Genomic DNA, 17,794 nt, shown 5'->3' on the forward strand with positions numbered 1-17,794 from the left:
TGTCCCCCACTTGCCATACATTTATGACACTGACCATCCATGTGTTGCAGTGACAAGTACACGAGATTGCCACTATGTCTTGAAATATGTATCCTGATGAGAGATGCAGCTCTTGATGAGGCTGGTTTTGTGGCTACCTGTGGGAGGAGCTTGGCACAGTACAAGAGGAAAGCACATCCTCATAGCGTATCACACCATCAACAGTGTTTAGTTTCTAGCTCTGTTTTCCTTGATGTTACAGTTTTACTCAGCAGCTGTTCTGTTTGTAGCATTCCTAGAGAAAATTACAGACCCCTCGTTTGGAAGAGAGAGAGGAAAGGAAAGGAGTCTCCACAGAAAAGCTACTACTGCCTACAGCTCTGAGGCTGCTGTGCAAGAGGGCTCTCAGGGCTGTGCTGCCATCTCTGGCTTGTGCACACTTTGGCTGGCAGTGTGTTCATGGACTGTGCTCCAGGGACAGGCTTTGTGCACCAACCAGGAGATAAAGCTGCAGGGACATTATCTGTGCACACACAAAGTGTGGAAGTGATCCTGTTGTGCTGTCAGGGGGTTTTGTACAAGCCTTGCCATATGGCAGTAGAACAAAGATGAGATTTTAAAGGTGAACATTTTCTTTTCTTTATAAACAGGTTCTGGAAATTGCAAGTTGGATGCATTTGTTCTGTTGCAGGACATACACTTTGTTCAGAGACTCATGCTGCCTTTCCCCAAAAATTACAGCAGCCTGATTTGTGGTCAGCTTCTGGTGAGCACTGATGTAAACAGAAGTGCAAGTTTGAGTGGATCCACAGGGAGGAAAGGCCACTGGTGGCCTTGGAAATCCTTAGCTGTTCAGAGTTGTTATCATGCTAAGTCTGACCAGAATGTGTCAGCAGCTGTCTCCTTCCAGCAATTCCTGGTTATTCTGACCTCTGTCCCAGGAAGCAAATACTTTACACAGCTATGGAGCATTTTCAAGACTTGAAATCATTACGGTGGTTCAGTGAAGAATCCAGCTGTGATGATGACCTACCCAAACCCTGTATGCAGTGTACGGTTCTGGGCAGAAACAGATGCCATGCAAGTTATGATTTATGGTGCTGCCTGATGCCAAAAGCTTTTGAACTGCATGTGGGGCTAAGCGAAACGGAGTGAGGTTGCAAGACAAATTGACACTTAGCGTATTTTGTTAATTGTTTCTGTATGGTTGGGCTGCTCATGGCTTGTTCCTAGTGCATTGTTCTCACAATTTCACGGAACACAACCTTCATTAGAGTCCTGGAAGGGAAAGTTGTTTGTGTAACACTGTGCCACCTGGTACAGCTCTGTACCACAGCATGTGCTGAGGGAATGGCAGGCTAAATACGCAAAAAGCTGCAGGAGCCATCCTGCTTTGCTGTTAAACACTGAGAACTTGTAGAGGCAGCAGTGAGGGTGAAAAAAGAGTCCAGGCAGAGCCAGGCCCGGTCTGTGACAGGCTAAAGAGGTCCTGGAAGATCCACAAAGCACATTTTCCACAAGAAGAAATGTTGCATAAAGCAGGGGAAAGACTCTGGCAAGACAGAATTGATAAATAGAGATGGAGTTTGCAAGGCAAGACAGAATTGATAAATAGAGATGGAGTTTGCAAGGACCATGAGCAGTGGGGAGCTGGATGTCAGCCTGTTGGCTGCCTTTGTGCAGTGTGCTGCAGGGACATCTGCCCTTCCAGTGCTGATGTCAGAATTTGGGTGTGGGGTGTGGGGTGTTTCTGCGGCTCAGAGCTGACAACACCCGAGTGTGTGGTCAATTCAGACACCTGCAGGTCAGAAAGAGGCAGGGTTTCTCCAACAGCTCTAGTGGGAGGAAATGTGTTGGTAATGACAAAAAGAGGAGTCCACTGCTTTAGAAATGGTGAACTAAAGTTTTTTTGAGCCTTTAGGAACCTTCTAGTGGGAAGCATATAGAAAGCCATGAGGTTGGATATGGATTTTAAGTACTCCTTTACAGTCAGGAAAGTCTGGGAAAAATGCACTAGGTGAAAAGTGGGACCTCATGGAAAAGCTGGTAAAGCTTTTTGGTAATGGGTAAGTGGACCTGATAAATGAACTTCCTACAACTGTTTTAGGAAGATTCACATGTGTGCTTACTTGTAAGCCACTGAAATAGCCTGGAGACAGGTGGTTTAAAGCTCCACAACCCCAGTTGGGATGGCCATGGTGTTCCCAGAGGAGCTGGGCAGCCCAGCAGCTGATTGACAAGTGACCCTTTCAGCAAAGAAAAGCTTGTTTGGGCAGGTAGGACCCAAGGTGTGCCAGCAAGTTTGCATCAAGGGTGAGTTGGCTTGCGAGTGCCCCTGTGTATCTTCGATGCCTCTCTTCTGGTAACTTCTGTTCTCAGAAGTGTTCTGAAATTATCAACTTGTTTTACTGAGAGATGCTATAGGAACTGCACAGGCTCCACTCAACAGCCATAAGAAGGGATTTCACTGAAGGTGTGGGTGGCAGGCTGCCCTGCATACATCTATCCCTGCAGAGCAGTGCCTGGCAGCAGACTTAGTGTGGAGCACAAGCTGCATTCGTGCCACTGGTTCTTGTGCTGGCTGTTTTCAGAACTGGCCCTAAATAATACCAGGGTTTAAAACATAAGATGCTTGGTTGCTGCTGCTGCAGTGTGGCAGCAACGTAACAAGTCCTGAACATGGAGAATCTACAGAATCATTTCCTTAGCAGTCTGTTGTGTTGCTGTTGAACAAGTGGATGTCTGGGGCATGGATTCCATGTCTCATTTTTGTACAGTCCAAGAGACTGACTGCCTAAGAACAGAGCTCCACTGCCTTCTCTTGCCCCAGCAGCTACACCTTTGTTAACGAGCTCACAGCTGTGGTCACTTTACATTGATAGACTCTGGTTCCAGCTGGCACCATTCCCGCACTGCACAGGTCGCCTCAGAAGGCGAAGAACACCCTCTAGTCTTACCACAGCTCTCCACTTCTGCAGCTGCAAGACAGCAGGACAAGGGCTGACAGGTTTCTGCTCTACTTTGCACTTGGGTTTGTGGGGAATTGGTCCTCTCTGGTAAAGCCAGCACTGGGAGGAGGGAGAGAGCAGGGAATGAGAGAAAAGCCTTTTTGCGCCTGGGAGCAGAGTCCTATATTTGGTGTGGACCTCTGGAGACAAAGTGGATGACATCAATTCTCAGAATCTCTCCTTGCATGCTGTTAAAATAAGGCAATTCATCTTATTTGAATTTATTTTATGTCAGCAGAGTATTTAACTATCTTCTCCAAGGATGGCCTTATAGAGTTATTGTTTCAACTTTTCTTGTAGGCAGTGGGTTTCTAAATAATGAATTTGCAGTCTTGGATTATCCTGAACTGGAAAAGAGGGAGCATTGTATAGATTTTTGTGGAGTTTGTTTTGGTCTTGCTGAGTTTGCAGCCCAGGTTTCCACATCAGGGTAGTTTAAAGTTAATTTTAAATTCTAAAGGACACGGGCGTGAAGGTATATTAAATGGATCAAAAGGAAAATCGGCAAGATGCCTTCACATCATTTCTCCCCAGGGGAAAAAAACTTTCTGTTGAGGAGTGCTGGAATGCACTGTGCTGGCTGGAAGGAATGGCTTGCATGGAAAGGGAAAAAAGATTAAAACAGGTAGAAAATAGTGAGTGGGAACAACGAAAGGTGTCAAGTTTCAGTACCTTCTACTAAGATGTGCAAATATGTTCATTTCCCCCACACATGAAAGGACATGTGGCAATTGCTGTATTGAAAATATTCTCAGTTTCCCATGGTGGTGGCAGAATCCTTGTGAGCCAAACTGTACACAGGGCTGGTGGTCAGGACAGCTCGTGGGCTTGGACCCTGCAGAGAATGTGATGGCTTTTGCTTAACTCTGGGAAAACTCAGTTCTGAACAGTGTTTCAGTGTTGCTTAGAGGGAGTGTTAAGGCACACCCAGGGCATGAGCAGAGATTAAGCAAAGAGCTATATCTATGTGCTTCTGATTGGCTCCACCTGAATCCAGTTAGCCCTTGACAGGTATGAGGTCTGCTTTTAAAACAAACTTGATCCTTGAGGGGAGGGGCTTTTGGAAACCATTATCCTTTTTTTTTCCCAAGTGTGGACTATCAAGAGGCTTTTTGAAGGATAGAAAACAACCTGACAAACTTACAAACCCAAATTTTCGTAGTTTCAGAGGTTTTTTTCTCCCCAATATAAGCTTTGTTTGGGGGGAAATGGTAGATTTAGGCCACCACCCTTGCAAACAGAGGGTCTCTAAAGAGTACAGCTTGCTTAAGCTAAGCAAAGGATGGCAGTAATAAAAATTATGAAAAATTATAGTCGAACCAGTTATTTCTAGGAGCAGTATTAACATCTGGTATTTTCTGCTTTAGCCAAGAGCATGCATGAAAATGGATTCCATGCAGGAAATCAGTGTATCCTGACCCCTGTATTGAAATTTGCTTTTGTTCATGATTTGTGTTCATTTTATCTACACCATATTTCAGCTCAGTTGGGGTTGTTGTGTCTGCCCCTCCGAGTTTGTTCTTAAATCCAAAGATAGTTAAATATATCCGGGTAGGTTTTTCCCTGATTTATATTGCACAGTGTTAGAAAATTCACCCTGGGATGTAATGAACCTAGAGAACTACTGCTTTGCAAGGGAAGTCAGGTCCTGTCCCATACAGTCTTCCTCTCTCCCTGACCTCCAGGTCCTACCATTGACCCTTCCTCAGACACTGGGCACATGGGGCCAGGACAGGGTTTAGAAGGTTCTCCCTATAAAAATTACTGAATTCTGTGCCACCTGCTGGATCTGTGCTTCACATAAAGCTGGCCTGTAGTCTCAGCTTCACTTGAGCTATTTATCTGACTCTTCAGTGAAAACAACTGAACATGCTTTTGCAGCAAAAGAATAAAATGCTATACAAAATATTCCCCAGCCCCCAAACAAGTCACAGGAAACTTCTCTCCACACTGCAATAGGAATCAAAAGGCTAAAGCCCTTTTTTGGAAGCAAGATCCTCAGCTAATATGAACTGCTTGGCTTGCACTGAACTCCAGGCTACATTCTTTCCTAAGATCTCTGTTGCTGTGTCTCATCCAAATGCACCCTCCTGCAATGTCTCCATTTTTAAAAATACCACTTAATATTTAACATGGGTTTTAAAGCACTGAAAAATTAATTTGTGTGCAACAGTTTGTGGGGAGAGAGGCAATACGGGAAGTGTTCAGTGAAGCAAGATGCTCTCTTTTCTTGGAGCTTGGCATGCTTCTTGTCAGAATAGTGCCTACATGATTGTTTCTGCTGGGCCTGGATACATAGCAACACGAACCACTGGGAAACATCACAGAGTGATGCCCTTCTGAGAGGAAGGCAGGAGTTAAGAGCAGGACACAGGGACAGTCCTAGGAAGTCAGGGCAGCTCAGCAGCAGGCATAGATCTGGCAAATGGAGACAGAGAGGGTACAGTAACAGGACTCTCTGCTATGCACGTGATTGCAGGGACCTGAACTGATGCCATGGAATGTTTACGAATGCCTGCTAAAAATACCACTTAGAACAGGGAGAGCTGAAGTGAGATCCCTGTCCAATGGCAGGCAGCACAGTCAGGAACACCACTGTCACTGTGCCTTTCCATGCAGGGCAAGGTGCCAGCACTCACAATAGCGTGCACTTGGCTTGACCAGGCTTCATTGTTGGAAGACTGCTTTTGACTGGATTAGGTTTTGGGTCAGGCTCCTTGTGATTAATTTTTGGCTTAAACATTAGGATTGGGGTTCATGGAAAATCTGGTTAGGGATCTGAACATCACTATATTTTAAAGGCTCTCCGGAGCTGAAAAAACTAATCCAAGCCTTAGGAACTTCTAGACTTGACTGTGCAGGTGTGCAGGAGCTGCACATGCTTAAGGCAATGTCCTACAAAGTCAGACTCAGCAAACCAAACCTGTAGCTGTATGTGTGTTCTAGGGGAAGCATTCATTTTAAAATAAGATTGCTCATTGAAATAGTGCTATGAAACATATTTGTGACTATTTCCTCCTTTGCAATAGGTCTTGAAACAATCGTGCACTGAGATTTTATATTTGGAGCCATCCAGTGTCTGTGTAGGAGGTAAGGTTTTATAATTTTAATATACTATTCAATTGTTATAGGACTGTGGTTTCCCCCTGTTTTATCCAGAGGAAAACTGCATGTCTCTAGAATAAAGCATCTCTAACTCAAGTCCTCAAGAGGTTAGAGAAACATGAGATTTCTCTGTTGACTTCTTGTTCTCCTCAGAGGAGCTGACCACCAGGGCCTGCTTCCATAGCTTGGGTAATGCACATGGAAGTTGGAGAGCATTCACCTGCCCCTCTCCCCTGAGTCTGCTCTGCACTTGTCCCAAATCTGCCCCAAAATCTGTGGAGTGTAAGAACAAAGCACGTGACTACATTTTTGGGCAGCAATAGAAATTTATTAGTGAAATAGAAGAGTTGCATAGAATTTTAAGGCCTTGTCTTCTTTCTAAGCTTTATAATCCATGCATAGTTGGAGATCAGTCAAAATAAGGTAGTTGCAAAACATTACTTGGATATTTTTGTGAAAATGAGGATGCTCTGGATGAAGTCAGTGGCCCTGGTAAAAAAAAAACCTTTTCACTCTTGGCCCTTAGGGAACTTGCAGATAATAGTACTAAGGGGAAATGTTTTCTTCATCTGGCACTTCAAGTGAGTCTGATCTGGGTCTGGGGAGTCTTCTTGTTCTGAGTCCCCTATTTCTAATTTCTCATTCACTGAGAAAGTGTCTTACTGTGCAGCTGAGCCCTGGACCCTGCGGGTAGCCTGAATCCACTTCCCGTTTCAGAGGGCTGTCTCAATAAAGATTTGAGAACAAATCTTGACTTTGCCGATTTAGAAGGAGAATTCAGTACAAGGGTTCAGGAAAAAAGGAGATCTTACTAAGTTGGAAGCATTACTATGTTGCACTTTGTTTATTGTACACTAAATAAATTGCCATGGTCTAAGTGTAGCTAACTGCATGCACTGAGGTTTGGTGATTTTGCGTGTTTGCTTTTGCCTCCAGAGGAGTTTCAAGTTGTTCTCAGAGGAAGCGGCTTAACCCTTGGTGGGAGAACCGACAGCGTGACTTGTACCTATCAAGTGAATGGAACGACAATCCGTAAGTGTGGACGTTTGCCATCGTCTGCCTGTGTAGTCCTGTAGTTACCTGAGCTCATGAAAACTCAAAGAGAAAAATATCAGAGGAGGAGAACAGGAAAGCTCTGAGGACTAGTAAAGGGAAGAAAGTTGTTTCACACTCTGCTCAGTAGTTTCAGTTTGCTACCAGGTGCCTTTAGTTGTGAGTGGTGTTGGCAACCCCCTTGCTGTGGGTATTAGCATGGTGAGAACTGTCTGGCTCCTGATGTTTGGGCAAGCAGATGTTTGCTGATGAACAAACCCGTGGCTGCAGTGTACTGACTGAGGTCTCTTTCTGCATCATAATCCTGGCCAAGACATCTCATTGAAATTCCCAGAGGCACTTACCTTGTTTTTCGCAAGGTCTCTGCTGGTCCCTGGTGGTGTGCCAGGTGTGCTGTGGGTTTCAGGGGCACATCAGTCCTCTTCCTGTAACAGCACAGAAGAAGGCCAGGTCAGAACAGTGGTGTATTTTGTCGTGGTCCATGAGCTCCGTCTGCCCAGCATTAGGGCTTACTGCAGCCACAGCACAAAGCAATTCTGTTTCAGATGGTGACCATGACACCTTGTACTGGCACTTCCTTCTAGCTTATATGTGAGTTAGCTTTTTCTATCCAGAAACTCAAGTGGATGGCTAGAATAATTACATCTAACTTCCAGCTCTAAACAGAATTCCTTAGAAGCCAGCCAGACTGGAAAACAACCAAAAAAGAACTTGAAGGAAAAACTAAAACTGATTTTTTTCCCTGCCTACTGCCTGATTTCTGTATTAGCCTGTCCTAAATTCCTACACAATTGAACTTGTGTTTCCAATGCAGTTTCTTCCTTACCCTGGATATTGTATATACTGGAATGGGCTGCCAGTTTCTCCTGCCTGTTAAATACCTCCAATAATTTGGCAGAGTAACAGGATAACCCAGTAGTTCTGGATGCAGGCAGCCTGTGTAAGTCAATTCCGCTTGTATAAATTTCCCTTCAGTTTCCATTACAATTGTCACCTCTGCTTCCCATTGCCCACAAACACTTGCTACCATCTGATGTGAGAATTGCCAACTACAGCTCTGGGCTGCTTGTTTTTTCTTGGCTTCAGAAAGGGGTGTGCTGAAGCACATGAGGGTAGGGGAATGGCACAGTGATGTATTGATTATAAAAACACAATCTGCTCTATGGGGTCTTGCCAGGGCCTTCTACATCCTCCCGGTCCACGTCTTCAGCAATGGACAGCAGCAAGCAGCTGAGGAGTAGTACAGGAAGAAAGCAGGGACATTTCAGGTGGTCCTTCCTACAGTACACAAGGTCATTCTCTACAGCTCTGTGCTGGATTCTGACTGCCTGCTTCAGAGGAAGCCTAAAGGGGGCCAGTGCAGCCAGGATGAACAGGAAGACAGCGAGGGCACTTGGAGCAGGAGGAAGGAGATGGTCCCAAGAGAAGGACAACCATCCCCGTGTCATTGCAGTCTCCTCTACAGAGGACTGGCAGTCTCTCTGCAGAGCCCTCAGTATGTGAGGGCACAAACAGAGAGCACTTGGGCGAGGATCTGCTGGTGCTGGAGTTCCCCTCACTGGGTGCTCTCTTTGGGGCCAGCCTCTGAGCACACCCTTACTGTGTCAGTTCCCCTGCTTTTAAAGGACGCGTTTGGCATCTTGCTCGTTCTGCATTTATAAAGAACCATTACCAAATGCTAGAAAGGAAACCTGCCAAATGGAGCTGTGGGATAGAAAAATAATCTATGAAACATACCATTAAGACAAAAACATATGGCAATGTGCTAATCCCTCTTCCCCACCTCACAACTTGCCCCAAATCTAGGCCAAGCAGTCAGTGCAGATTATAGCACATATGAAAAGCTCATTTATGCCAACAGCTCCTCCTTCAGCTGCCCCTGAACTGCTTGTCTCTCTGCCTGTTCCTGAAATGCAGGACAGAGTCATCTCCAAGTTGATCTGGCAGATCACTTATCTGCTCTCACCCCACAGTCAGGAAATAGTCCTTACACAGAAATCATCAGTCCTGCTGTGGGGAATTTCAGGCTGATGGTTCTGCACCTCTACAGATAGGTGCTTTTTAAGTGTAAGAGGTTTGCAAATCACACTGACTCAAAAACAGAAGAAACACTGGAGAAAAAAAACCACTCGAGTCACAGCTAATAAAACAGTCCTGTAATGCAGCGCACAGGGATGGAGCCAACTAGAAACAAACCTTCATCTTCCAACTACCAGGAAACTACTAATAGTTTTCTCATTCTCCAGAAAGATGGTGTTGATTCTAGGAAGTGTTCTCTCTGGAAGAGTATAAGCTGACTTGAGTAGCTCAAATAACCACTGCAACGTGGGCTCATCTGGCATTTACAGCCAGCTCTGGGGCTCTGTGTTCCTTACCTTGGGCCTCTCTTGCTGCCAGTTCCAGATGGGACAGACCAGTAAGGAGCATGGGAACAGAGGGACCTCACAGCACGTTCACATGGCAGCTCCTCACCTAAGCTGCACAGCATAGTAAGCTCATGTGATTTTTTTTTTTCAGATGAAAGGCCTAAAACAGTAAAATCTGATTTTTTGCTCTGCCCTGCACCGATCCTGTACAAAAGTGGCCAGTAAGTACTGAACCAAATGCCAGCCCATGTTTTGCTGGAATTTGGCACCATTATAGCTGACATTAACTGGGAGGAGTTTGGCTGTATTTTGTTGCTTTTACAGGGGGTGGTTTGTTGTTGCATTTTTTCCCCCATTCTTGTGTTATTTCCCTGGTGTATATGCCAGCTTTGGAGTGGACTTTGAGTAGTCATCTGTGACCAAACCCATTTGGACAGTGCCTTAAAAATGAATATTCAGCCAGTTTATGCAATACTGAAAAGATCTGGCTTGTCATAAGTTCTATGCAGATTAGCTGTTTTAACAGGGCATAATATGCTCTCATCCAGATCATCTTCAGGCCCACTGTTAAACAGATGACATTACCACTGACACTTACAAGCTATTATTAAAATTAGGTGTCAGGACATTTTCCCCTGCTCCACACATCCTGATCCAGTGAGTTAACAGCTCCAGCACTGGGGCTAAACTGCAGCTCTGGCCTTATTCTCAGTGTCACCAGCCAGGGCTGCACATTACTTCTGGCCCTTGGAGAGCTAATCCTTCCCTCCTCCTCTCCAACTCAAAGGTGCCTCAGGGCCTTATGGTCACTTGGACTTCATTGTGCAGATTTCTGAAGACCCTACGCTAATCTGAAGTCAGATAACTGCACATCAGATCTGGGTTTTCTGGGAGGGCCAAGGCTTTGGCTGTTGGCTTCCTCCCTGATTGTCAGGTAGTTATTCCTAGAGACTTACTAGGCATAAGGCTAATGTTAATCCAATGGGAAGCACAGCAGTTCTGCATTGGCCTTTATCTGTGGCACTTCAGGAGCTGAAGAGGTAAGGATGTTGTATAGATGACTGGTCTGTAGTTACATTTCTGACTTGAGCAACAATCAGCTGCCTCAGTGGTGCTGTCACATGGATAGCAAAGCTCCAAAAGCACATCTGGTTTGTGCGTTAAACAGCAGGCTGGGGGAGGAAAGCTGGAAAGCCGTAGAGGAAAAATGTTCCCTGCTTGACCCCAGAGGGTCTGCCTCCCGAGCTGCATCATGGCTGGCAGGGAGAACAGGCACGGAGCAGAGCTACATGCAGAGCAGAGGGAGGGGTGAGGGATTCAATACTGATGTGCTTCCTGATGTTGCTTTTCACATAGCTGTGTGACAACTGCATCTTGTGCCACGTGCAGCAGGGTATCAGACCCCTGTGCCTGCTGAGTGGCCTGTGCATCCCACAGCGCAGCAGCTCTGCAGCTTCTGGCTTAGCTAAAACCAGTCAGCACCATCACGGTTGTAAGGGAACTGATTTTGTCATCAGAACAATGTCATTCCCTTGGGTTTAAACCCCTCCTCCCCAGGCCAGGTATTTCAGTGCAGTTACTGTACAACAGAAGAGCAGTAGAAAATTACATATGCTCCCACTGTGAAGCATACACTACATACAATCCCAGTGTGAAGCTCCCCAAAAGTTGATGCTGTAAAGGCTTTTCTGCACACATTTTGTCCCAGAGTACATAAACAGCCGGTCCTGCCAAAGGCACGTGAAGTGCATGACACGTTTGTGTAGGTTAAAGCTGTGGAAGTTAGTTGCACTGCTGCATTTTTCCTTACACTCTGGAGTGGTACTGAACCAGACAGCTGCCACCCTGGAACTGCAGTATGGATAATGCACCTCAGCACAATACAGTTGGAGTTCTACAGGTTCACAGGAAAACACGTTTTCCCAAGTTACCATGTGAAACACAGTTCCCTGTCATGCTATTGAAGGAGTTGGAGCTTTGGCCCAGAGCTGAGCAGTTTACTGTGCAGAAGACTGACAGCTATGAAAGATATGTACGTACTTGAACTCCTGACTTCCCATTGGCACTAGACTAGACTAGTGTTGGATATCTCCCAGTAATTCCTCATGTAATGGAGCTAATATTAGTCACTAATGTAGCAACAACCCCTCTGTTCTTTTCTAGTGCTTTTTTGGGTGGATTTAAGAGAATGCAAGCAGCCTGAGTTAGCTCACTGTGTGACTTTTAAACCTGCAGTTTAGTTTCTGGGTGAACAGTCCAGACTCATGTAACAGGTTTCATTCTATGTTTTCCTAATTGCAGACACTTCTTGTTGCCTGACAGATTAGCAGTTTTCACATGCAGAGCAATACTAGGCTGTGTGAAATAGATAAAATGCCAAAGTACTCAGGATGTTGGGTTGGTGAGCCCCTGCTCTCCTGGAATTTGGCCATTATGTGTTTCTGCTTCCTTCCCAGCTGTTGGCTGCATTGAGTCTGGAGCTTCCCAAGTGCCAGCTGTAGATTAAACCAAGCATTTTTTCAGTCTGCTTTTCCACAGTACCCTGTAGCAGATGGATGTATCATCCTTAGGTTGGGTGACAACATGACTGTGCTGCCTGTGCCATTTAAAATCCCTTCTTGTCATGCTGCTTCTAAAGTGCAAAATTCCATAGTCTGCTTACAAACCCAGCCCACTTACAAGGCTCCTGATCAGCTAACAGCTGACAATTATTCACGATTTGCACACAAGCAATCCATGCCTTATAAAACACATTACAAATTTGAAATAAAGCAGAAAGGGAAAGTACACATACACCGAGCAGGAAGTTGAGGAGGCTAACCCAGGTTGAATTGCTTTGAGAGCTCACCTATGCATTGTGATGGCAGGTGTAACAACACAATCAAGCAGGTTACTAAACAGGACTCTGATTCTACTGCACTGCCCAATTAAAAGTCACATTTTGAAGGTCTCAGAATATTTTAGCTGAGACTTGGATTTATTGTCCTGCGACAGCTTGAGAGAGTCAAACCAAACCAGAGGTGGCTGTGACCTCTCCATTACTTTACATCTTTCTGTAGTTACTGTGCCTCCGAAGGCAATGAGAGCCCTTGTCTCTTTCAAGAGACTACTCGTGATCGCTATCCCGGAACACTAGTACAGGAAAAACAGTGATATTTTACAAGTCTACGTTCCTTGCTGGCTTCAGTTCTGTTCTCTCACCTCTGCCCTAAGTTCTGTGAGTCTGCATTCAGAACAATTTGTCTGTAGGCTTGGCTTCACCTCCAGCTGGCTTCTGCTCTGGTGAGCCATTGGTGAAACTCCTCTGCCTAGCATGGAAACGCCAGTGGGAAAACCGGCATTTCTCACACTGCCTGAACACTTAAAAATTTGCTTTTATTAGGTGAGTGGATGACAATAACTACAGTTCAAATTAGCACAACAAAACACTGTTTCGCTGAAAGGCTGCTACTGAATAGTTATGTGACTCCTACTTATCTCAGTCTACTTGAACTCTCATTTCTCACTAGAATATCGCAGTAACATTTTGGATCTGATGGTGCCTACTGCAAACATCCAATCTTGTGCAGACTGTCCTCTAAACCAGGCAGGAAAGGATGGATGTAGGTCAGGCAGTGGCTTATTCAAACTGAACCAACAGGCTGAGGAATTGCCATTGTTCTTAAAATAGTTCAGGGAACTACAGAAGGCTATTTTTTCATGCAGCTGCAGTGCTGGCCAGCTTCCATCTTTGTCCATCCTGCACTTGAACTCAGGTTTTGCTAGGACAGAAGAATGCAGCGTACTTCTCCGTGGGCTCAGAAGCTTAAGGAATAACAGAGCCAAAAAAGAAAAATCTTAGCCTAAACCTGAGTGTAAGTGAAACTTCTCTCAGAAGTTCCTCCACTTGATGACCAGCTTGCATGCCAAGGTGGGACAGTGTTGAGGGATTTCTGCAGGAAAACAGACATACGCACAACCCAGACTTCATTGAGACTGAGTAGAAGGTCACAATGCCCTTGAAAGACATGAAAGGAGAAGAACACACTCAACTCCAGACAGTTTAGGATGCAAAGGCAGACAAGAAAACTGCAGTGAGACGCATGAAGAAGAAAAAATAACTAACTAAAAGCTTAAAATGCAGGCACAGAAGGATTTAACCAATCATGTATTACCTTGAGGCACGTGAGCAATAGAACACAGTATAAATATAGCTTAGTTTTTGCAATAAATCAGCTTCACTTGATCATATTGATCATGGCATGATGTCCCGTTCCTGATCCTCTGCAGGACAGTTCACACTGTTGCTATTAGTGACCTTATTTGCCCTCTATTCAAATGCTGCTGTCTTCAGCTTGCATTTATCGCTTCCTACATCCTGTCCAACACAAACAGCTGGTGGCACTTAAAGAGCGAATGTTCAATAGGAATTATATTCTGGGTGGTAGGAAGGAAAATGACTACTGTAGTGCCAAATTCTTGGTTACCTGCAGTTTCCAGGGAGCTGATGGAGTCTGGGACAGCTCACTTGGCACAAAGCACACAGCAGTGCAGGAGGTAATCTGTTACCCATCACATGCCTCGCATTCGGCTCTAGGATTTCTAGGTGTAACATGTTTCCATGACAGTGGACCAGGGGTACCTTAAACCTTACTTTCCATTTTCTAAGTGTCATTTTTATTAATACCAGCACCAGATTTAAGGGGAAGAGCATGGAAACATGAAAGCAAACAGACACAGAGAAGATGAATGGATTGTGGGCTCCATCCTTCAGATTACCTCACTGGGTTTCTAGACAGCTGTCCCTTTGGAGAGCAGCTGGAAGGTGCGCTACGGAGTGGTTGTCATGGCAGGCTCCTAACCAGGGATCCTGACTGTTCCCACTACCCAAAGATAGATCTTCTTCTACCCTGACTCCATTCACTGTTGCCTGTGACCTGGGAGCCAGGAACTGACCAACTGCTTTTGTGCCTCCTATCTTGGGGAACCAGAGCTCATTCCCTTGGGACAGTGGTGGTCCCAAATTCATCGTGCAGGCAGGATGCCAAGCAAGCGCTTGCACCCCCAGACACATCCCCAGTACATGCAGCAGCAGGGAAGCCAGTCTTTACAAATTTGATGTAACTATACCAAGGAATAATTTTTTCCACTGTTACTTCCCTTTTCTTCCCCATCAGCTGCAGCCTCTTAAGTCTTGCTGCTTCCTTCCCTGTGTTCCTCTGGCAGCATGGATAGGTGCTCAGGCATTACCTGTGCACTCCAGCATTCATTAGGACCCCATGAACCCCTTTCACACACTTATTTCTTGCTGCAGCTCCTTTATGGAATTTGTAGTTTTCCCTTCTGTTTCTTGCCCTTGATAAAGGCACTTAGGAAGTAAAAGCAGTGTTGAAGAAGCAATGCTTTGTAAGGTGACTGATGGTGACTGTGTTTGCCTAATTAACTTGTGGCTAATAATTCTAAGCCATTAAGTAGCTAGTTAGTACATGCTTGGAATAAACACATCTGGTGCTGCCTTGAGTGGAGGTTGTGGCTGTGTGTAGGTGACAGATGTGCTGTCTCCCCAGTGCTCCCTTTTCCATGCCGAGCAGCACAGCTGTGCTGCAGCTAGAGCGAGGCAGCCTCACGGCAGTTACGCGCTCCCCGAGTGGCTCCAGGGACTTGTGCCTCCTCTCCTCAGCTGCCCAGCCACTGCAGCACACTCTCAGAGCTGGTGTGCAGCTCCAAGGAACACCCTTTTCAATAGCTTAGAGACTCCTGCCTTCTGGGCTGAAAGGCTGCAGGAAAAGGGGATAAAGTGTCAGGCCACCCAAGGAGCAGAAAGTTCAGAATTCCCTAGCCCTACAGATCGATCTCTTGCTGAGCACCGGGCACTGGGAATGATCACACCTTGCTGTGTCACTGCCTGGAACTGCTGGGCTGGACTTGGAACAATCTTCCAGGGAGGGAAGAGTCCTTCCATGGAGGACAAAAGCCTACTCCTTTCCATGGGCTTTTGCTTCCTAGGTTGGTAGAGCTCATAACTCATCAATCTTAGAAGTGAGAACAGCTAGGATCAGTTCCATGCAGGAGAGACACTGTCTTCCACCTAGGCTATTGCCTGGTTTTTCAGGTCTTGGCTTTTTCTGGTGGGGCTGTTTAAAGTTGGGTGTTTTCCAGACAGAGGAAGGAGTTATGGCAATGAAGCAAACAAACAGCGGAATATTTTGCAAGAGGCTAATTTGCACAGGATTTAAAAGTGAGACTTAAGTTCTAAGTTACCAAGGGGCAAGTAAAGGTTTATTCCTAGTTCTGAGGGCACATGAAGCCTGATTACACTGTAAACTGCCCCATAATGTCCCACACAAGCTGTCATTAGAGCTAGAGCTGCAGGCCCAGCCCATGACCTCTGTTTTGTCAGACACCAACAATAGCACAGCTGCCCCTGCCTGGCTGGGATCTCAGACCTGCCATTTGGCACAAGGAACAGAGCAAATTGGATAAATACACATAAACACATTGGGAAGGGAGGGAAAACAGAACAGAATGAACCAGAGCAGCAACCCACAACTTGTTTGATAGGGATGATTTAAGTAGGCATATGGTATAGTTAAATGTGCTTTCAAAAACATTGGCCTGATTCTTCAGGCAAACACAAAACAAATATCTGAATAGTGTGCGAGCCGATCCGGCACCATTAGTGCTCTCAGAGGACGCACTCGAGTGCTCGGGCTGACACACTGACATTCCCACACCAAGTGTCAGTGCCTCATATTAGCATGGCACAGTTGTACTTCCCTCTGACAGTGCAAGCCTCAAAAGCAAGCAGGCGACGAGCTTGTAATTACACCTGACCTAGCAGCCAATGTCATACGTTATTGGCCCACTGTAGGCAGAACACCCCAGCCACACCTCTCACAGCTGGATTCATCCAGCAGTCCCACTGCCCTCACACCCATCTAACTCTGGAACTCACTGGGTGCTCACCCAACACTCCTCTGCAATGCCGGGTTACTTGGTACCTCAGTCGCACCTGCAGGTTACACCTCACCTTTGACTCACCACGTTCTACCAGATGGACAAACAGACAACAGCAATATCCTGAGACAGTCTTGTCTTATCACAAAGTCCAAACTCACATTTAAAAGATTACCCTGACAACCCCCCCAGTTGTTTCTCCCACAGAAGCTGCCCACAAATACTGAAGCACAGAAATTCCTGTGATTTCCAGTGCACACAGGTACACACACATGTCATCACCTGTTCAGTCAGACAAGCCCAGAACTTGGTCAGGGTCATGGAATTGTGCAAAACATCCCTTTGCCTGTCTGAACGAGTGCTGAGAAAGGTGTGTGGAACTTAAGTGAGGTTTCCAATAACATGGAAGTGAGTGGCTGAAAACCAGAGGGAGGAGAGCTGTTGCTTGCTATGGCTACCTTTACTACTGTTATTTTTGTTTTGTCACTTTTACTTCTTCTGCTGAGAAAGGTAAAAATTTAGAAAAGCTGTTGTCAGCAAAGGCAGACAGGGTTTGCAAGCTGCAGCTCAGTCTCACATGTCTTTCAGGGTCACTCAAGAAAGGATTAATATGCTGTGGCTGTGTTGAGCATTTCTGAACTGTTTCTAACTAAGAAGTGACACTGAGCTCTTTCTATGGTGTTGTTCATTAAGTAGCCTTAGCACAGCCTTTGTGGCAATGCAGACAGGGTGTCATTTGGCCACAGAGCTGAATTACTCACTAAAGTAAGGGGCAGTGCTTGTGCTGAGTGCTGAGCCACTTGAGAGCTTGGCAGCTGGTGTCAGCATGCAAGTGTGGGTTAAAGAACCAATTTTCCAAGCCTCATCCTCAGCCTGAAACCTAGATGGTGTCTACACATCACTTGGAAAAAAACACTGTTCAGAGACAAGGGGACCAAGTAAAAGGAGCATTTGATAAGATTGGCAACTTATGAGGCAGCATGTTGACTAAACTATTTCCCATTCCACATAACAGTGGTCACTACTGTGAAAAGGCAAAAGCACAAAGAGTCCAGTCACCTCTCAGAAGCCAGCTGTCCTTTGAGATGTGCCGAACAGAGGAGAGCAGGCCGCCTGGTGCTGCTGCAGGAGGTCCCAGCCCCCAGGATGAACTCTGGGCTCCCTCAGCTGCTCAGTCCTCTTCCAGCCTTGCCAGCAGCTCTCTGATGTGGGAGATGCAGCCATTCTTAGCACCAGGCAAAAAGGAAGTCACCTGTGCTTCTCCCTTTTGACTTCCTGCTGCTCAGCAATTGGTAGGATGCCAGCTCCAGGTCAGGTTTTTTTCACCTGTTCACTGTTGTTTTCACC

General features: G+C 45.8%; 1 protein-coding gene and 1 long non-coding RNA gene across 3 annotated transcripts in view; one reads left to right on the plus strand and one right to left on the minus strand.

Moving 5' to 3' along the window:
• Positions 1 to 17,794, plus strand: part of ANTXR2 (ANTXR cell adhesion molecule 2) — a 78,998-nt gene that overhangs the window by 18,656 nt on the left and 42,548 nt on the right. The window contains exons 8-10 of the mRNA XM_068188139.1: positions 6,017 to 6,077; positions 7,029 to 7,124; positions 9,663 to 9,732. Coding sequence (XP_068044240.1) covers positions 6,017 to 6,077; positions 7,029 to 7,124; positions 9,663 to 9,732 — 227 coding nt within the window. The remainder of the gene's footprint in view (positions 1 to 6,016; positions 6,078 to 7,028; positions 7,125 to 9,662; positions 9,733 to 17,794) is intronic.
• LOC137472773 (uncharacterized) lies at positions 1,554 to 17,787 on the minus strand. 2 transcript variants are annotated; one of them, XR_010998407.1, is made up of 3 exons: positions 17,507 to 17,787; positions 7,490 to 7,570; positions 1,554 to 1,814 (listed from the first exon to the last, which is right to left on the minus strand). It is a non-coding gene; the product is annotated as an uncharacterized lncRNA (long non-coding RNA). The 2 variants fall into 2 exon arrangements; XR_010998406.1 differs by lacking the exon at positions 1,554 to 1,814 and adding an exon at positions 5,366 to 6,581 and having other exon boundaries at positions 17,507 to 17,786.

Source organism: Anomalospiza imberbis, chromosome 4 (assembly GCF_031753505.1).
Source record: "Anomalospiza imberbis isolate Cuckoo-Finch-1a 21T00152 chromosome 4, ASM3175350v1, whole genome shotgun sequence".
In the NCBI taxonomy this organism is placed as follows: Eukaryota; Metazoa; Chordata; class Aves; order Passeriformes; family Viduidae; genus Anomalospiza; species Anomalospiza imberbis.